General features: G+C 51.4%; 5 protein-coding genes across 5 annotated transcripts; 3 read left to right on the top strand and 2 right to left on the bottom strand.

The window, feature by feature from the left end:
• Nucleotides 1–1,378: 1,378 nt before the first annotated feature.
• ALTATR162_LOCUS2502 (uncharacterized protein) lies at nucleotides 1,379–5,465 on the top strand (the record flags this gene model as incomplete). The annotated part of the gene is made up of 6 exons (XM_043310108.1): nucleotides 1,379–2,659; nucleotides 2,721–2,913; nucleotides 2,967–3,382; nucleotides 3,435–3,779; nucleotides 3,834–4,177; nucleotides 4,226–5,465. The coding sequence occupies 6 exons, from the start codon at nucleotides 1,379–1,381 to the stop codon at nucleotides 5,463–5,465; spliced, it is 3,819 nt and encodes a 1,272-aa protein (XP_043166043.1).
• A 571-nt stretch (nucleotides 5,466–6,036) lies between these two features.
• On the bottom strand, nucleotides 6,037–9,320 carry ALTATR162_LOCUS2501 (uncharacterized protein; the record flags this gene model as incomplete). Its single annotated transcript, XM_043310107.1, has 2 exons — nucleotides 6,037–6,128; nucleotides 6,182–9,320. 2 exons carry the CDS (start codon nucleotides 9,318–9,320, stop codon nucleotides 6,037–6,039), a joined length of 3,231 nt encoding a protein of 1,076 aa, XP_043166042.1.
• Nucleotides 9,321–9,840: 520 nt separating this feature from the next.
• On the bottom strand, nucleotides 9,841–14,549 carry ALTATR162_LOCUS2500 (uncharacterized protein; the record flags this gene model as incomplete). Its single annotated transcript, XM_043310106.1, has 4 exons — nucleotides 9,841–9,953; nucleotides 10,014–10,585; nucleotides 10,630–14,223; nucleotides 14,269–14,549. 4 exons carry the CDS (start codon nucleotides 14,547–14,549, stop codon nucleotides 9,841–9,843), a joined length of 4,560 nt encoding a protein of 1,519 aa, XP_043166041.1.
• A 297-nt stretch (nucleotides 14,550–14,846) lies between these two features.
• ALTATR162_LOCUS2499 (uncharacterized protein) lies at nucleotides 14,847–16,886 on the top strand (the record flags this gene model as incomplete). The annotated part of the gene is made up of 3 exons (XM_043310105.1): nucleotides 14,847–14,876; nucleotides 14,928–16,362; nucleotides 16,417–16,886. The coding sequence occupies 3 exons, from the start codon at nucleotides 14,847–14,849 to the stop codon at nucleotides 16,884–16,886; spliced, it is 1,935 nt and encodes a 644-aa protein (XP_043166040.1).
• A 679-nt stretch (nucleotides 16,887–17,565) lies between these two features.
• On the top strand, nucleotides 17,566–18,999 carry ALTATR162_LOCUS2498 (uncharacterized protein; the record flags this gene model as incomplete). Its single annotated transcript, XM_043310104.1, has 1 exon — nucleotides 17,566–18,999. The coding sequence occupies one exon, from the start codon at nucleotides 17,566–17,568 to the stop codon at nucleotides 18,997–18,999; it is 1,434 nt and encodes a 477-aa protein (XP_043166039.1).
• Nucleotides 19,000–20,606: the final 1,607 nt, after the last annotated feature.

Raw genomic sequence — 20,606 nt, 5'->3', positions numbered from 1 at the left:
AAAAAGAAGAGAGCGGCGACAAATTGGAACCTCATCATGGACTTCAGGGAGTGTGAGACGAGATGAGGAAGTGAAAGACCTGGAATGAGACAAAGAAGACGCCCTAGAGCCACAAGAAGGCTTCAGAATTAGGCACAGTGACGGGAAAGAGAGGGCCTCGATAGCGGTTCAACGATTCGAGTCCATCGTTTCCTAAGAGCGAGAATAGGTAGCATCGTCTCAGGCAAGGACCCTCGCCCCCAGCTGGGGTCAATTGGGCACACGGAGGTACAACCAAATCCGGCTCGCAATATGCCCTGGTGTGTATAGATTTAGGGCCACGAGAAATGGTCTAGGTTGAGAATCTCACGCGCAAGACGTCCGCTCACACGGCAAATGAGCGATCAGGCGTCGGATTGACTGATAGTGACATTCTAGACGTATTGCACCCCTGCTATCAATAGTCATATGCTTGGCGTCTACTTATCTCGGGTGTATCGGAAAAGCTGCAGGGCGTAATGTATCCAGGCTAACACGGTGCATCCCGTGAAGCTTCATATGTGGACAATTTGCGAAGATGAAGAATTAGGGGGCCTAAAGGCACACGCGGGTCAGATGAAGCAGTGGCGAGGTCAGACAGGGGACATTCCCGTGCAGCGTTTGCATGGACCATCACCCGAGCTCTCGCTAAGCACACAAGCGAAGAGTCGCCCTGCAGCGACAGACGGTAAAGTCTTACCACGCATGGTACCTGCATAACTGCATATACAGACGATGTGACCCGTGCGCTAGAAGTGCGGCCGAGGCTGTTCCTGACCATCCATGGAAAGAAATGCTGCCAGGATGCCTACGGCAGAAGTAGAGGTCTGCCACCGACTATCGTCCTGAATCCTAGGTTTGACCAGCTCAGTCTCTATTCAACTCTCCTTCATTCACTCATTTTGGTCTGAGGGCTTAATCATGGCGAATATATCGTTGTGCATCATTATTCCTTATCTCTTACTCGTTGGGAGTGCTCTGTAAGTCATGCTACGCTTCAGTTTTCGCGGAGCATTTGTTCCAGCCCTGATCTTTGGTGTTTATCGTGGGCAATTCACTGTCCAAAACATGCCGCATATTGATGTATATTCAATTTCACAAGACAGAATTCACGATATCTGGTCGATTCAAGGATTTTGCACTGACAGCACACGCTAGGGCCACTTCTCACAAGGTGGAGGTAATCCAACGAGTGGATGAGAGCGACGACCTCGACAAGTGGCTAGCAGCGGCCCAAAGTGTGGATGACGCAGTTCTTAGACGTTGCCCTGTACTCTGCAGCGAGACGAAAGACATTACTTCGAGAGCCGAATGGTTCTTGTACTCGGATGCCGAACGGCTAGCCGCCTGTAATGAGACAATGCTCATTGACATGGTTGTTCAGAACGCCGAGGCTAATCTGGAGGGCAAGATCATAACTCGCGCATGTACCGCGGATTATGTGTCGGTGGCTAGATCTGCTTTCGAACCCGACGGAGAGAAGGCTTCGCTCTGCACAACAGCCAACCGCGTGTTAGAAGAAGTGTCGATATATATGCATCAGCCAGCATCAGGTAACGATGTCTACTCAACAAACCACCTAGTTTCGGCTGGACGTCAGGTCATGAACCATCTTGCATTACAGACGCCATCATGCAACCACAGCGTCATGGAGTTCGCGTACTCCCAGTCATCAGCCATTGGTGTTTATGCTGGAGCCGAGGTCAATCAACATGGGTTGACAGCTGAGGTGCTGAACAAGTTCTTGTCTTATGTTCAGGAACAAGGAATCTCCAAAACGACTGTTGTTCAGCTGTGTGGAGCTAAAGGGCGTGGCGCGGACTATGGCGTGGGCATCGTGGCGACGAGTGCGAAAAATCTACCGTTCGTCCAGAAAGCTGTCAAGACATGGTTGAGCGGCGACTGCGTCTCCCAAGCCAATGCAGGCGAAGATTGGATGCAAGTCACTATTCGCATTCCTGTCCCTATCAATCACGTCCCGAGCAACGGCACCAACTCAACCGTTCATTCTCGAAACACTTCGCCCGCTTATGTGGACAAAAGAGGCCGTCTTGATATCAGAGCAGACTGCAAAACTACGACCGTCAAGAGCGGTGACGGTTGCTACGCTGTCGCCGATCGATGTGGCATTAGCCAAACTAACTTGGAGAAGTACAACCGCGCCAACCTTTGCAACACGCTTGTCAAGGACGAAGTCGTCTGTTGCAGCAGTGGAACATTGCCAAACACGCTCCCTTCTGGTAATTCGGACGGCACCTGCAAGACGAGGGACGTTGTGGAGAAAGATGATTGTAGTAGTCTTGCTGCCAAATGTGGCATTAGCGCGAACGATTTCATGAAAGCTAATACCAAGACAAATCTCTGCTCAAACCTTATGCCAGGGCAGAAGGTCTGCTGTACTGCCGGGAAGTATCCCGACCTGAAACCCAAGCCCGATGCAAATGGAAATTGCGCAACTTACTACACGAAGAAGGACGATAGCTGTTCGAAGGTCGCTATCGCTCGCGATCTTACTGTAGACGACCTCATGGAGTTCAACAAGAATACTTGGGGTTGGAATGGCTGCAAACCCGAGGTATTCTATGAGAATTTCTTGATGTGTGTCAGCAAGGGAACACCACCTATGCCTGCGACTGTTCCGGTATGGCTTCCCTCATCTACGCTTCCAAGCCTGCTACCTCTGCTAACGCACAACGTGACAGAACGCCGTTTGCGGGCCCACGAAGAATGGAACTGTGCAACCATCCGCATCTACGAACATCAGCATGCTGAACCCTTGTCCGTTGAATGTTTGCTGTAACATCTGGGGTCAGTGTGGTATGACTGACGATTTTTGCGTTGTGAGCAAGTCCGAGACTGGTGCGCCGGGAACTTCTGCCCCTGGCAAGAACGGATGTATGTATCTCGCCATTATCTTTACTTTTGAAAAACGTACTAACATGCATCAGGCATCAGCAATTGTGGTAGAGACATCATCAAAGGCACCGCACCGGCGAACAAGATCAAGATCGCATACTATGAGAGCTGGAATTTCAATCGGCCGTGCTTGAACATGCCAGTGACATCCATTGCCGAGGGATATACACATGTTCACTTTGCTTTCGCAAACGTTACTCGCGGGACATACAAGCCTGAAATCACCGACGAGACGACTATGAACGAATTTGAAGACTTTAAAAAGCTCAAGAACGTCAAGAAGATAATCTCCTTCGGTGGTTGGGCCTTTAGCACTGAGCCTGGAACCTTCCAGATCTTACGTGAGGCTGTTCTGCCAGCCAACCGTGAGACGTTCAAGAACAATATTATTAGCTTCGTCAACGAGCATGGGCTCGATGGCGTCGATCTTGACTGGGAGTATCCTGGAGTAAGTATCTGATCAATCATCATTGTCCATGTACTGACATGACGAATTCTAGGCTCCTGACATTCCCGATATCCCGACTGACGACCCTGTCAACGGCGTCAACTATTACCGACTTCTTTCTAGCCTCAAATCAGCCATTGGATCTTCCAAGTCGGTTTCGTTTGCTGCACCCGCATCATACTGGTACCTCAAGTCCTTCCCTATCAAGGACATGGCGAAGGCCCTCGACTATATCGTATACATGACGTACGATCTGCACGGCCAATGGGACTACGGTAACAAGTGGACTTCACCCGGATGCGATACTGGAAATTGCCTGAGATCTCATATCAACGAGACTGAGACTAAGGATGCCCTGTCCATGATTACTAAAGCTGGAGCGGACTCTGGTAAAGTGGTGAGTAGTATTGTGACAGTTAATATGCAGACAGTCGTGCTGACATATATGCAGGTTGTTGGCGTTTCCAGTTACGGTCGCTCCTTCAAGATGGCACAAGCTGGGTGTGACAGCGAGAGCTGTAAGTTCACCGGGTCGCCTCGAGTTTCCGATGCCTACAAAGGCCGATGCACGGACACTGCCGGTTACATCTCCAATGCTGAGATCCAGGAGATCATTGATACGGGTAATGTCAACAAGAAGTACACAAAGGAAGGTTCGAACATCATGGTCTTCAATAACACAGAGTGGGTTGCCTGGATGGACGACGATATGAAGGCGTCCCGATCGAAGTTCTATGATTCATACAACTTCGCTGGAACTACGGATTGGGCAGTGGATCTACAAGATTGGCACGGGTAAGTTATCTTACAAGCATCACTTTGAACATCGCTAATCTGTGGTAGAACGGACGAGCCGGAGGATTACGAAATGCCAATTGACGAGAGCTACTGGGCTGACTGCGAGGGGCAGTTCAACTCACTGGACCAGTTGAAGGATCGTAAAGGATCGATCCCCAGCCACTGCATGGAGCAGTACATCACAGACGTCCAGATATCCGTCCTCGATGGAGCACTCAAAAAGTACAAGGATCTGGTCGATAAGGGTTACGACGACAAGTTCAAGACCTACGCTGGTTATGTGAAGGACCAGATTCCCGACCAGATCAACAACTTCATGGCAAGCGACAAGGTTGACAAATACTTTACTTGCACGGATTACAAGACCCAGGGCACGTGCTGTAAGGACTGCCGGTATGCTACCTGCATAGAGAATTGTATCAAGGGATCCAATTGCAAAGGCGGCAAGGGCGAGTATCCCATGGACAAGTGTCCGAGGATGGAGTTTGAGAAAGGCACGCTCGACGGCGACTATATCCCGAATGCGACTTTCACCTTCAAGGATGAGAATGGCTTTTACAACGACCTCTCCGAGACCTGGGGCATCGACAAAGAGTGGATCAAGATGGGCAAGCGCCTGATGCGCATCAACAACGGCTGCCAGTACGCCGGCGAGAACGTACAGAACTGCATACAGTGGAACAACAACTACTTCAAAAATTACCCTCTCATGGACGGGGACAAGGTCAAGATCTACAACCCCAAGGACATCATCGGTGATTCGTTACCCAAGGCACAGGACATGCTGTACCGCTTCCAAGATATGTCGCTTGCAGGTATCTGGGACGACCAAATAGCCGAATCCGACATGGTCGACTCCACCTCGCTACCAGCCTATTCTACCGAAGAAGCCGTCGCAGCCATGGAGAAGATTGTAAAGAAGGCTGATGAGATCAAGAAGGCGGAGCGCGAAGAGTTCATCTTGAATTTCATCATGGGTCTGCTATTCTTCATTCCGTTCGTTGGCGAAGCCGCCGCTGGGCTAACTGCTATACGATCGATTGCCAGGCTTATCGGCACAGTTGGAGATGCCGCACTCACAGTGTACGGCGTAGTCCAAGACCCAGAAAACGCCTTCATGACCGTCTTTAGCGCTCTCGCCGGTGCGGGCGTTGGACGGGGTGGGTTTAAGAAGGCGGCAAGCTCGAGGCGACACATGAAGAAGGAAGACTACGATAGTCTTGGACCGGTGAAGAGCAAACTCGATACTGTTGAGGACTTGAGAGGGGGTATGTGCCCAATCTGAGAGAGGTAGTTTTTTTGAGTCGAGACGATGACTCTGGGTGATGATTTGGTGTTGCACACCACCACGAAGGGATAGTCTCCCTACTATTAGAGTTCCTATGTTAATTTATATGTACTTATTGATCTTTTAGGCTTATAGACTGATCATGTTTAACACGTTCGCCCCGAACTATTGTAAAGGCTTGATGGATGGGTGAGTCTCAGCAAAAGCCGAAAAGAAACAAAGGGTCCGCGAACTCCACCATATAGCATACATCACAGCAAACTCGAGAATGCCACCGAATGTATCATGCAAGTTTCATCTCTTTCCCATCCCTATCATAAAGTATCATTCATCTATCCTTACAGAGGAAAAACGCCAGGTATGCATCGTGAAAAACCCACCATCTTGAAAAACAAATATTCATCGACCAGCAAGTGTTGAAGCCATGGTGATGTAATGTGGACGCCGGAACACCCTCGCTGGGTGCTTGTTGAAAAAAAGCCCCTAAAAGAGCCCCGCACCATGATGCAAAAGAACAAATTCAGAAGAGAAGTAATCCCGCCGTTGTTTGCCGTATTGATGTAGGCATTTAGGTCGGGTTAGGCGCCGCAGCACCGGTGATGTCGCTGTCCTCGCCCTCAACCGGCGCGCATGTGCAGAAGAGGTTTGTATCACCGTACGCTGTGACATCGTTAGCTAAAGCACTCGAGCCAGAAAAAGGATATCCGACTTACCATCATCCAACCTCGCGACACTGGGCCAGAACTTCTTCGCCCTCAAATAGCTCAGAGGATACGCCGCCTTCTCGCGACTATAGCTCCTGTCCCACTCTCCAGTAATAAGATCTTGCTGTGTATGCGGGCTCATCTTAAGCACATTGCCCTCCTTGGACTGTTGTCCTTCCTCAACCTCCTTGATCTCCTTCCTAATGCTGATCAATGCGTCGCAGAAACGATCTAGCTCTGCTTTGCTCTCCGACTCAGTAGGCTCAATCATGAGTGTGTTGGCGACAGGCCAGCTCATGGTCGGGGCGTGGAATCCATAATCTTGGAGACGCTTGGCGATGTCGATGGCTTCGATGCCAGCGCTGTCTTTGAAGCCGCGGACGTCAAGGATGAATTCGTGGGCGCAGCGACCTTCGTCGTTGGTGTAGAGAATGGGGTAATGAGGCTTGAGGCGGGAGAGGATGTAGTTGGCATTGAGGAGGGTGATCTTGGTGGCTTGGGTGAGCCCGATGGCGCCCATCATCTTAATGTAAGCCCAGCTGATGGGTAGGATGCTTGCGCTTCCCCAGGGTGCACCGCTGACAGGGTGGATGGCTTGAGCTCCACCGGTCTCGCCACGGAGATGGCCGGGAAGGAAGGGGGAGAGGTGCTCCTTGACACCAATGGGTCCTACACCGGGTCCACCACCACCGTGCGGAATGCAGAAGGTCTTGTGGAGGTTAAGATGGCAGACATCGGCACCGATCTCGCCTGGTGAGCAGAGACCGATCTGCGCGTTCATGTTAGCACCATCCATATAGACTTGTCCGCCGTGCTGATGGATCAGGTCGCAAGCAGCCTTGACGCTTGGCTCGAAGACACCAAAAGTGCTGGGGTAGGTGACCATGAAAGCACCGAGCTCATCGCTGTGCTTCTCGCACTTGGCCTTCAAGTCTGCCATGTCCAGGTTACCGGTCGCTTGGTCACACTTGATGGGTACAACGCGCATACCGCACATGGCAGCACTAGCAGGGTTGGTACCATGAGCCGAAACAGGAATCAAGCAGATATCGCGCTTTTTGCCCGGCTGCTGCTCAAGGTACTTGCGAATGACACGGAGACCAGTGAACTCGCCCTGGGCACCAGAGTTGGGTTGTAGCGAAACAGAGTGGAAGCCGGTGATGTCAGCCAAGTCGTCTTCGAGCTGCTTAATCATCTCGGTATATCCCTTAGCTCGCTCTAGAGGCAGGAAGGGATGTAGGTTGGATACGGTATCGAACGATACAGGTGCCATCTCAGCGGTAGAGTTAAGCTTCATCGTGCAAGAACCCAGAGGAATCATCGAGTGAACAAGAGACAGATCCTTCGAAGACAAGTGGTTGATGTATCGCAGAAGCTCCGTCTCGGAGTGGTGCGAATTGAAGACAGGGTGGGTCATGAACTCGCTAGTCCTCTTGAACGGTGCAGGGAGCTCAATATCGACAGATTCGGCGAAGGAAGCCTCAGCGCCGTTTCCCTGCTTCTTGAATACGCTCAATAAATCGACGACAATTTGTGTGCTCGTGGTTTCGTCGACAGAGATGCCAATATGCTGGCCGTCAATGCTTCGCACGAGTACTTGCTTCTTCTCAAGCTCGGCGATGATTTGGTCGGTCTTGTTACCTGTCTCAACCACTATCGTGTCGAATAGAACAGGCGAGTTGTCCAACTTTCCACGCTGGCCAGTTCTGAAGCCGTTGTCGATAAGTGCTCGTTGGACCATGCGAGCCTTTGCAACTACCTGCTTGGCGATCGCTTTCAAGCCATTCGGTCCGTGATATACAGCATACATGGCGCTCATGTTTGCCAGTAGAGCCTGTGCTGTACAAATGTTGCTGGTAGCCTTCTCACGGCGAATGTGTTGCTCACGAGTCTGCAGCGCAAGTCGTGCTGCAGGGTTACCGAGCCTGTCCTTTGACAGACCGATCAGGCGACCAGGAATCTTTCGCTTGTACTTCTCGTCGCAAGCAAAGAAGGCCGCGTGTGGTCCACCGAAGCCCAAAGGCACACCAAATCGTTGTGCGTTTCCAAAAGCGATGTCGGCACCGAACTCTCCTGGTGGAGTGAGCAGCGTAAGGGCAAGGAGGTCGGTCGCAACGCTGAAGAGAGCACCAGTCTTGTGCACCTTCTCAGCCAGTCCGCGGAAGTCGCTGACACCTCCATCAGTGTCTGGGTACTGAGCGAGCACACCGACGAGATCTTGGCCTAGTTCCTCCACCCTCTTGCTGTTGTCCTTGAGCACGTCGGCGACCTCGATCTTGATTCCAAAGCCCTCGGCGCGAGAGTACAGAACAGCGAGAGTCTGCGGGTGACACCTCTCTGACACAAGGAAAGTCTTGTTCTTGCTCTTTTGCTTGGATAATGGCATCATGCCCATGGACATGGTCATAGCCTCGGCCGCCGCAGTAGGCTCATCCAGCACCGACGCATTCGCAATGCTCAGACCAGTGAGGTCCGACACCATAGTCTGGAAGTTCAGCAGTGACTCCAAACGTCCCTGGCTGATCTCTGGCTGGTATGGGGTATAGCTAGTGTACCATGCGGGGTTCTCGAGGACATTCCTCTTGATGACCTCCGGCACCTTGGTGCCATAGTAACCCTGTCCGATCAGACTCTTGCCCGGCCTGTTCTGGTCCATGATTCTCTTCGCGTTGTTGAGGAAGGCCGATTCCGGCACACCATTGCTCTGCCATGTCTCTGCATGATTCTGTGACAGTTTCCCAATCTTCAACTCTCGTGCAGACAGGATATCTGCAGGTATAACCTGGCGTACAAACTCGTCTAGGCTGCTCACAGGCGGGTCCAGTGCCTTGAGCATAGCCTCCGCTGATTCGGCAGACGGTCCAATGTGACGGCGGGGAAAAGTGTCAAGCGCATCGAAGGGTTTGGCCGAGTCGGTCTGCTGGGGCGGGGTGTCGAATACATCTTCTGCGGCTTCGACGGCTGCGGCCGCCTGTTGCGCATTTGTAGCGTTCTGCTGGAACCCGCGCTTTTGGAAAGTTCGCAGGGTTTGGTATGCAATCGCGCGCGAAGAGCTACCTGCGAGCTGCGGACGCGATAGCTGGGCTACACATGTCGATCGTGTGAGCCTGCTAGCAGTGCTAGCAGCCCTAAGACATGCCGTACGCATTTTGGCTGTGTGGTTGCAGTGATGCTATGGGGAGTCTCCCCAGAAAACAATTAATTTTGAACAGAAGGATTTGTTTTCTGTTGGGCGGATCCTGTGCGAGCAATTGGCCCGATAGTTCAAAAGTTCGGGAAGCTCGCCACTGGTGATGGCGACGTTGGCGGGGAAGAGACGCGTTCGCGACACTCACTACCCAGGGGAATGTAGAAGTGAGGATTTACAAGTCAAAGAAAAATTGGGCTCACGAAACATCAAGACCCTCGATTCACAGCCATGACAGCTCTCACTCATTGCTATCTACACCTTCTAACCCGTCATTATCCGCGCCATTGGTGATAAGCTGACCCTTGCCGAGCTAACGGACGCGAGCCACTAAACCCCAAGCCGACCGTCCTTGCATCCACACGCATTCCTAGCACTCATTGGGCAAAACTACACCGACCACCGCTGCATTCTGTTACTTGATATCCACATAACCCGCACCACAGTCTCCTCCGCGTGTTCTGGGCACGGTCCAACTGGACTAGATGCTTGCCCGTCGCGGTGCCATTGTCCGTCGGAGATTCTTTTCTTTCTCCGTCTCTTCGGTGACGGGAAGCACGCCTTGTTCGCGAAGCTGCGCTAGATATTCTTTGCCTGTGCACCACGTTAGCAAATATTTTCACATGCAACATCCAAGGTTGCATCCTCACTTACCGTATTTGTATCCTACTTCGTAGATCTCCTCAAATTTCGCAAAGTCAAGCGTGCCGTACGGATCGATTGGCGGGCGCATGTACCTGCATCCCGGCGTGTTCTTCGCACGTTCCAGCGCATCGATACTAGACACGTACGCGAGGCGCGACTGGATCTCCGATAAGGTCGGAGGGTTGGGAAAGCTAGAGAATGGATTCCAGCGATTGAATGTCGCCCAGAAGCCACTTAATGAGTCGCCGAAAGATTGCGGTGCGTTGTCATCCAGACTGCCGACGTCAACAGCGAAGATAACATCTGCGCCGAGACTCTTCATGTGCGTGACGGTCAAGTTGTCGATATAGCCACCATCCAAAAGCATACTACCGTTGTCACACAGCGGGGGAAGCAACCCGGCAAGCGACATTGATGCGCGGACGTAGCGCCAGACGTATCCGCTTGTGTGTATTTCCGAACGCGATTTACTGATGTTTGTGGTATTGCAGTAAAATTCGAGCCAAAAGTCCTCTATTTGGGAGTTACCAAACGTTTTGAAGATACCGCGATTGAATTCGTGGCCGGTAGTGTATGAAGCACTATTCAATTAGCGTTGAACTTGATAACAACGTGGGAAACTTACGAAGGGTAGGTGAGATCGAGTGCAAATCTCCACATACTACCCATGCGGCCTGCAAATTTCTTCGCTCGGCCATACATGGGGACGACATCTGCATCCCAAGCGTAGAGTGCACCTATAAAACTGCCGATAGATGTACCGCCCACGATGTCGATTGGAATACCAGCTTCTTCAAGCGCGCGAATGATGCCGATTTGCGATATACCACGAGCACCGCCACCTCCTAATACGAGCCCGACTGAGCGGCCGCACAGGCGTCGTGCGAGGCGATGGAAGTCGCCCTTGAATGGTGTGTCTGCCGAGTACAGCGGCGTCTGTCGAACTTTCCTTGAAGTGTACTTCTGGATTTCAGCCTGGATAACCTGCACGCGTTGCTTGAGCGCGTTTCCAAAGCGCCTTCCAGCATGATGAACTGGTTCCGAGGTCGCGCGGAATGACATCTGGATGTGATGATGACTGCCGTTGATCCAGGGGCGGTTGCGTAACCACTTTCGTGTCAATCCTGAAGGACAGTATCTTTCTGAATGCAGAAGCACCAGCTCTTTGCGTGCAGTCGTTTTCGTTGTCAAGAGGAACCGCTCGTACTCTCCGATGTTTGGTGACGACTCAGCTAGACCCACAAGGAGAATGCAATCAGCCTGGTTAATACATGTCTGAGTCCAAGGCGATTTAACTGGCGTGTCAGCAACATAGATGACCATGCCATATCTTTCTTCAAGATCGGCAAGGTATTGCGAAAGCTTGAGTTTGCCCATGCGGCTGAAGGCATGCCGTCCGAGATGGTTGAGAATGGCAGCTTGGTTGAGAGAGACTACGCCTTGTGGCATACCAATTTGCGTGAGCGCGTTTACTAGGCGGCTTCCAAAGTCCACTACTGGAATACCAGCAGTCACCGGAAGAACAGCGACAGTGCGGAGGTTGACCGTCGAAGACACGTTTGCCCGAGTGGCTTTTGTGCCACGCTCTTTGCTTTGTTCATGCAGCGGGTCATCAACCAAGGCTCGCATACGGGACGCGATAATCTTCGAAATCTTGATGGTGATGCCAGGATGTTCCAGTGCAAGACTGTTGAAGAGCGTCTTCGGAAATTTTGCAAGTTCTGTGTCTCGGATGGCGTGTAGTGATCCTGGCCGAGAGGATTCCGTAAGCACTTCAAGTTCACCGACGCTATCACCTTGACCGTATTCGCCGATAACCTTCACGGTGCTGTTTTCAGCATCGCGGATGGCTCGCAATCTTCCGTTTAAGACGATGTAAATAGCATCACTCTCGTCACCCTGATTGTAGATCACTTGTCCGGCGTTTACTTGGATCCATTCCAAAGCGAAGTCGATATGTTGAATCAGACGTGGTAGGAGTGTAGTAAGGCGTTTTGCTATGGTGAGTAGTACAACAGGGTACCGTTCAACGATCCTCTCAATTGCTGAGCGGGGTAGGAAACCTACGTATACGTCCGTCTTGGCTGTAACGTCGACGAAAGATCGATTTGATGATACCGCTCCAAGATAGCCAGCTAGTCCACCAGGCTTGGTCATGAACAGACTGCGCCTTGTGCGCTTCTTCTTGTTACCATCAGCAGCAGTTCGCGGAGGAGTACTTGATCCCGGTGGGCGTGATGATGTACCAAAGAGGTCTTCTTCAGTGTAGCCAGGCCCATTCGGAAGTGTCCCTAGCACGTTGGTCTCGGGTCCATCATCTTCCACGGGTACGCTCACGTCCAGGAACCCATCGATCACGTAGTATAAACCAGGGTTCCTTTCTCCCTGCTCCACAAGTACGGAGTCTTTGGGGAAGAAGACGATTTCCACGTCGTTGACGACCTCTTCCAAGATGTTGTGTGAACCTGCAGCGCTCATGCTCGACATTCCTGACGCTGATGCTACAGACTCGGTGTCTCCATCCCGTGAGCCCCCAGCGTAAGGGTCGATGAAGCCAAATGCGTTCGTGAACACAGCCTTTTGCCTCTTCGCGTCAAAGGAGACAAGCTGAGGTGACTGTTCCACCGAGGCAGTTGGTTTGGGCATGGGATTCTCCGGGTTAGTAAGTCCGATAGCCTTGAACATGCACCCCAGTATGGACTCCCTAAATACTGTAGCTTCATCGATAGACTCTTGCCGATGCAATGTTTTAGGGCGTAGCGAAGGAGATGCAAAAGGATTGAAATTGCTGGCGTCCAATGGTGTGCGAATGTCTCGGCGGTCCTGTTGATGTTGGTATGGTTGAGAGAAACTGTTACGACCGCTGCGACCGGATCCTCGCGCCATCTGCGAGTTGGTCAACAGATCGCCTGCGCTGATTCGGTCGTTACGTGGTCCCTGGTCCGGTGAAGTGATTTTGGGTAGCATTTCTTTACTTGTATTAGTGTTGGCTCCGCGCGCCGCAGCGAGACGGGCTTGTGCAGCTGTTCCTCTTCTCAATGAGACACTAGATCTCCGTCTGCGACCAGCTCCAGGGTTATGTAATGCAATCCCTTTCATGCCCTCGTCTGAGCCGATGCGCTCCGTTTCCTTCGCAAATTTCTCCTTAAGTCTCTCAAGAGGAGCATCACGTAGGAAGCCTGGAAGATCGTATGTAGTATACTTGTTCATGAGCTTTTCCGTACGGAGCACCTCGTTCGTCAGACTAAGATAAGCATGGCTGGTCGCGAGAGTGACTCTCTGGAGGCGCGTAAGGATGACTTGAACAATGTGCGCCGTCGCTTTAGGGTATATGCGCGTCAGTCGACGGAATGCAGTAGCCGGAATGATAGCAATAGTTGTATCTACAGTTGCGCGTGCGACAATATCTGGATGGGCAGACTTGGGCTTCGCAGAGCGCGAAGGCGATGCCCGAGTTTTGCTGTGTTTGAGATGCTCATCACCAAATCCGTCTAGGTCCAACGACAGGGGCGGTACGCTTTGAAGTCGACCGTCTGCTGTTGGACTATTCAAAGTTGATGTCCTCCGATGCCGCAGTTTGGCCTCGGGAACTTCGCGTGGAGTGTGCGGTCTCGAATCGTCGAAAGTAAAGCTACTGTTCCGTGACATCGATGGTCTTGCTTCTCGTTGAGGTGTTCCCGGCACACTTGGTCTCGGGTCTTCATCTTCGTCATGACGCAGCTTGACATCTTCTGTAAATAGCGAGAGAATGGAGAACAAGGAAGACATTGGTGCTCCATTTTTCACTTCAGTAAGAAGTTGGTAACCCTGCCGGTTGCGGTCGCCGGACGATCCCTCGCCCATGTCATCCTCATCAGAGTCCGAGTCAGTCCGATTTGACTTGACAAAGATCTGGACTAAGCCATCTACTACCAGACAAAAGCCTTTCTCTTCTTCCAAGAGAATGGTCTCGCCAGCAACCAAACGACGAGTCTGCATAGTGCGTGTCAGTTCGTGGAACACTGGACGCTCCAAGTAACCGAACACTTTGATGGCGCTCAAGAATTCATCGAGGTAGTTGGACAAGCCTCTCTTGGAATCGCTTTCGGCGCTGTCCGGAAAGACCTCGACCTGTGGTTCCTCACGCTGCGGCTCAGGCGGTAGTCGTGCGTACATAGTCATGTATCGGTACCTCACGAAGTAGCTGACGGTAGATACAATGAAGACGACAACGAGCATCCTACCAATGTTTAGCTATGAAACATGTAGAGAATGGGCAACGTACAAAGTTGTAAAGTTCATCGTGAAGGTCAAGCTCATGGAAAAGAGCGTAAATAGCCATGTCGGCAGGGTATATGTAACCCAATACAACACGGTAGGCAGTACACTGAAAATGGACAGAATGACACGCCCTAAGAGACCAAAGCTGGTCGACGGCGTAGTATCGGCGGGTTTCATGCCGAGTACGGAATTGGATATCGCCTCTGCTGAGTTATATACAGCTGCTTTGGAGACATGTGCGAGTGACCGAGACGTGGCAGTTCCTGGGACTGCCATGGAGGCCATGGTGGGCGAAGAGAGATCAGTACCGAATTCGGACCGTCACGAGCAAGTGTTTCCAGAAATTTCTAGAGATGCTAATCTAGTGCGGTAAAGACAGGAATCCCATGATGTGCCGTGCTGTGGGCATGTTGAAATCCGCGGGTATGCACTGGGGCACACTTGCATGTGGGGGCGCCAGCTTCCCAGCTTGTGAACGTGCGCCCGTGCATCGATTAGCGCGGAAGTCGCGAAACTCCACCGCGCCTGAAGCTCTCACTCGCGCGCCGGAGCTTGTCAATATACCTCATCAAGTGCGCCACGATGCCGCCTTTCAAAGATGACCAGATAATTGTGAGCCTGGCATGCTATTCACACGTTGTGTCAATGCGCTAACCCTATCAGATCATTGCGCCTGGTTCGGAGACCACCATCGCGCAGCTGGGCCTGCCCGAGTCTTTCACTCCTGCGCGTCTTCGCGTGAGATCGCGCATGTTCCCTGCCGAAAAGGAAGGTGAATTCGAGCCCTATAAAATCCGAAGAAAGCAGGATCAGCCCGCCGCGACGAATGGCGAATCCAAAGACGAGTCGCAAGAAGAGAAGAAGCCCACCGAAGGCGACGATGAAGCAGTATGGGAAGAAGACCGCGTATCAGAAGAAGGCGCAATATGGCCGATTCAACAAGGCAGGATCGTTGACTGGCCATGCTTCTTTGCCCTCATCACTCACACCTACAACTCTCTGAACCCGCCTTTCCACACCCCGATTCTACTCATCACGCAACCGGCATGGACCCCACGAGAGCACGAGAAGCTCACCCAGTTCTTCTTCGAGAAGTTCAAGGTGCCAGCCTTCGGACTCATGGACGCGGCACTAGCGACAACATGGGCATATGGCGTACATACAGCGACGGTGATAGACGTGGGCAAAGACAAGGCAGACATCACCGCTGTCAGTGAATTCATTCCACACACACAAGGCAGGGTTATCTCATTGGAGGGATGTGGAGGCGAAGCCTTTACCCAAGGGCTGTTGTCTAAGCTAAAGTCCAAGGGCCTCAACCGCGACATGTGTGAACAACTCAAGAGATCACCGATATGTGAGCTCCTACCACCCGGCACTCCGCTGCCAGGGCCTGGCGATGCCTCCTCGAAAGACGCCCCTACAAACCCTGCGGCAGTTGCATCGACCGGCGCTACCGGACCTGGCGCAGCGGCAGCAGCCTCCATCGGAAACGTGCCACGGGGCCCTGGTCTGGATACAGAAGTTGGCGAAGACACGAGTCTCGAAGAGAGTGAAGGTGTTCTGGATGTTGCAAGCATCGTTGCTGGCGGCAAGATGTCTGAATACCTCGCCAAGAAGGAGAAAGAGAAGCAGGAAAAAGCCAACGCGAAGAAGAAGGGTGGTCCGGCTCCCACAGCCAACAAGCCGGTCAGGTTACCCAATTCCCGACTCGAGAAAGCCACATTCCTGTACGAGGACCACGCGCTCCTAGATACCTTGAAGAACATGAACCTCAACACCCAGGAGATGGCAGATGCGAAGGGCGCTCTAGATGAAGGCCCCAATAGAAAGGGACACGAGAATGGAGAGAATGGCGAGCCTACTTCTGCAACTGAAGCAAATGGTACTAGCGAATCTGGCGCCACCGGTAAACGAACAGGATCGATAAGACGTGAAATCGAGGTGGGCACCGAGCGATTCATGGCGGATGGCGATGGTACATTGGAGAAGATTGCAGACGCCGTGCACAGGGCTATATCGTCTATTGACGAGGTTGGCAAGAGAAGTGATCTATGGGAACAGCTTATCGTCTGTGGTAACGGGTCAAAGCTGCGAGGTAAGTCCTGATCTTGTTCCAACTGTTACAATGCGGATACTAACACCTACGCAGGTTTCAAAGAGTCTCTCCTCCAGACGATCCAGGCCAAGTATCTGGTCTCGCCCTCTTCCGCCACCATCTTCACATCTGAGATCCCGTCCAACATCTCAACGCCTATGGGAACCGGGGCGAACACACCTCAGCCTCAGCTCGGCCCACATGGCGGCTCGCAAGTCAACCCGCTCCTACTCGCAGCAACAACCGCGCAGACACAACACATGATGCCACACGGTGGCATTCCCGGCATGTCAGGCAACACTCACTCATCGCACGGCCAGACACCCACATCGATCAAGTTCATCAAGCCTCCGGAGTACTTCCCCGAGTTCAAGGATGTTGGATTTGATGAGTCAGCCTTCCTAGGTGCCCAGGTCGCAGCAAAGGTCATCTTCGTAGTTGATCAGGGTCAAAGTAAGGGTTACATGACACGACCCGACTACAATGACCAGGGTCCACAAGGTATCCACGATTACAGCCTGTAATATGGGGTCGCTTAGCTCAAACCTTAAGGAGGCTTCATGAATATGCCTCGCGTTACTTTTCAAGCCAGCCATTTTGGAGTTTTAGGCATGGTTATGGATATCCCGGCGTTGCCAAAAAGGAAAGCCTGGGGTAAAGTTTGATGAAACAGGCGATTGTAGCGATAAGCTCGCGGTGCATTGCGAGATGCAACCCTCCAAATTCATTTTCATGACCACTTATGTGTCCCTTCTTTCCTTTTAACCTAACAAGATCGTGGGAGTGAAACGCCCATTTGTTCCTTCTGCTAATTGGCATCGGAGTACGCCGATCGCCCTGGGGGCTCCGCTCCGCTCCCCACGTGCTAGACATTAGCGACGCGGCTAACCGGATCAGGCCGTCCCTTCTTCTGGCAACTGATACAGATAAGTACTGCCTGTGCCACCCGATCTATATTGCTCGTGTCTTGATTGTCTTCTTGTTGCTCTTGCTAAACTTCTGACACCCACACTTCTTGTGAAGCCCGAACACGTCACGATTACTCCCTTATCACGAAGTTCTCCACTTGGGGCTGCGTCTCGGTACCTGCTCCGATCCATTGCCGCGGCTAGAACACGTCTTCACTTCCACGACCTAGAAAGCCGAAACCTGTTACTTGAAGAGGAAGTATCTTGAACGGTGAAAAGACATACAAACATCATCATGGCGGCATCATCACCCATATCGAGAACGATCTACATCGGCCCCTTTGTCCACAGTAAATCACTCACTGAACTCGAGATCCAAGAGCATGGCGCAATCGGCGTGGACGAAGATGGAGTTATTAGTTTCGTCGAACGAAATCTGCAAGAAAATGGCCTATCAAGTCTTATCGAACAGAAAGGAGACGACTGGAACGATGCGCAGATTGTCGAGATCAACGATACTGGTTTCTTCTTCCCTGGCTTCATAGATACACACGTTCACGCACCTCAACATCCTAATACCGGACTTTTTGGGAAGACTACATTACTGGATTGGTTACAGAAGTACACGTTTCCCATGGAATCTTCATTCCAGAATCTTTCTCTCGCACACCGCGTATACCAGAACTTTGTGTCGCGGACATTGTCACATGGCACAACAACCGCCGCATACTTTGCCACGATCCACGTGCCCGCCACCAACGCCCTCGCCGATATATGTTTGAAGCGAGGCCAGAGAGCGCTAGTGGGCAGAGTGTGCATGAACAGCGACCTAAGCCCGGAGTACTACAGGGATGAAAGCGTAGAAAGCAGTTACCGCGATTCAAAAGCTAGTATCGACTACATACGCTCCATCGATCCAAAAGGGGATATCGTGAAACCCATCATCACGCCTCGATTCGCACCTAGCTGTACTTCAGACTGTCTTTCCGCCATGGGTAGACTGGCGAAAGAAACGGACGCGCATGTTCAAACGCACATCTCGGAGAACAAGGGCGAAATTGAGCTTGTGAAGAGTTTATTTCCGGAGAGCAAAAGCTATACGGATGTGTACGAGACCCATGGGTTATTGACGGATAAGACCATCCTGGCGCATGCGGTGCATCTTTCTGGGGAAGAGAGGAAACTCATTCTCGAAAGAAAGAGCAAGATCTCCCATTGCCCAGCGTCCAATACGGCAATTACATCGGGGTGTGCGCCGATTCGTGATTTGCTTGATGAGGGGCACACGATCGGTCTTGGAACGGACGTTTCAGGCGGTAACTCGCCTTCGATACTGGAGAACGTACGCCAGGCGATATGGGTATCGCGACATCTATGTATCCAGACTTCTAGCGATGCTGTAAAGCTTTCGACGGAAGAGGCTTTATATCTTGCTACAAGAGGAGGCGCAGCGGTAGTGGGAATGGAAGATAAGGTTGGTGGATTTGAGGTTGGAAAGGAGTGGGATGCGCAGATGATCAGCCTCGGTGCCGTTAGCGAGGACGGTTGCCAAAACGGTGTGTTTGAGGAGGGTCCGGTCGATATGTTTGGCTGGGAGAGTTGGTCGGACAAGGTGGAGAAGTGGGTATATAGTGGTGATGATCGGAATACTGTCGCGGTATGGGTGAAGGGCCGGCTTGTGCATCGAACGAGCAGGTATCCTGGTGTGAGAAGAGCTGCAACACCTTGATGGAAGTTACAATCTAGTACATATATTTCCACGAGGTGCAACAATTTAGAAGAAGTGTCGGTTGTATCAAGAAGAAAAAAGGGCATTCACGCGGACAAAACATGTTCGACTAACCCTAGAACATAGGAAATTCTTAGCATAGCTTTCTTATTCCAAGAGCTATTACCACACTTCCTATTGAAAAGGTATAGGAAATAACCTTTTCTACAGGTCTCAAATGAAGTAGCAGATAATTTCTCTATAAATTTGTAATGCAAGGGTTCAAGACATTCAAGTAAAAGTAGAGGTCGACCGAGTTTTACTTGGGGTCAGTCAGGAATGTTTTCTCTTCACGTGTTCCTTCCGCTATCGATGGTTATAAACTTGGGATTCGCTTCTCGGTTTTCTCAGATGACCACGTGACACCCAACGCTCTTGACATCATTCCAGCAAGATCATATATCTTGGTTTTGCCTTGCCCTGGTATATATGTGTAACGGAGTAGTCGATCAAGCAGTTTCTCGGGAGAGATACCATAGTCGATAGGGAATCTGGTAGGATCCTCAAGAAGGCCACATACGCCATACACTTTGTCGAGAATGTCAGAGGCCTCGTGATCATGGGAGAGTGCTAGAAGCCCCGACAGGCCGCCCAAACCGAAAAATGTACGATATTGCCCCCTCAGAATGGGAAATTCCAGTGCTCTAGAGACGTATATACCACCCACAGTTTTGTCCCCATATAAATTCATGGTGAAGATTCTAAACCACCGCAAGTCATCATGCAAATACTCCCATGTTTGCCAGCTAACCTTTTTGGCTCCACAGCATATCGTAAGCTGTTCTGCAAGAAAAATCTCTTGCACAATCCAAACTCTAGACCAATAGTCCCTTCGACAAAGGTCTAAGAGAGACTCTGCTTGATGTTTACTCCAAGGAAAAGATTTCTGTTGCTTAGGCCATACCTCGCCGTCCCTGAAGATTCGTGAACGTGTCGCAAGGAAATCCATAGCTATGTCGCTCGTCAATTCTCGATCTGCTTCGCCCAGCCACACTGAGACAGATTCGGCGTTGCTGTATATCTGGCGCATCATCTGCACCTGATGATTTCGTTCCAGCACGCTATCTTGATTGATACAGATAGCATTGATCCAATAGACACGGAATTGACCCTGGAGCCGCATTTCCTGTAAGAATGACCAGAGGCTGTCACCAACAGGAAAGCAAACCCCGCTGAGCTGGATACTCTTGGGTTGTACTTTCGGACCCCACGTGTATGATAGGGCGGTATATGCTGGTGAGTACGAATCAAACATGTACGTGCGAAGACTGCATCGGATAGGTTCGGTGAGCTCGCTGGGTTGCAGTTCGACTAGTCTGAACTCCAGGCTTCCTTCGTGACGGCTGAGCGGGGCGTTGGCGTAAGGATCACCCATGCTTGCGAACGGTATCTGGGTATGTGTGCGATGTGTGCGTTGACCTTTTCTGTTGCAGTATGTTAGTATGGACTTGGGCGGATGCGCCTTCATAGTAGATTACTTGTGGTAGGTAGAATACTGCAAACGCGAGTTGTATGTCGAGATAATCACGTCAGCCTGGCGTGCCTATGTAACGAGACATATCACCAAG

This window comes from Alternaria atra (genome assembly GCF_907166805.1).
Source record: "Alternaria atra isolate CS162 genome assembly, contig: 21, whole genome shotgun sequence".
Classification (NCBI taxonomy): domain Eukaryota; kingdom Fungi; phylum Ascomycota; class Dothideomycetes; order Pleosporales; family Pleosporaceae; genus Alternaria; species Alternaria atra.
Note: the sequence above shows the minus strand (reverse complement) of the source record. Positions and strands in the feature narration are given on the sequence as shown.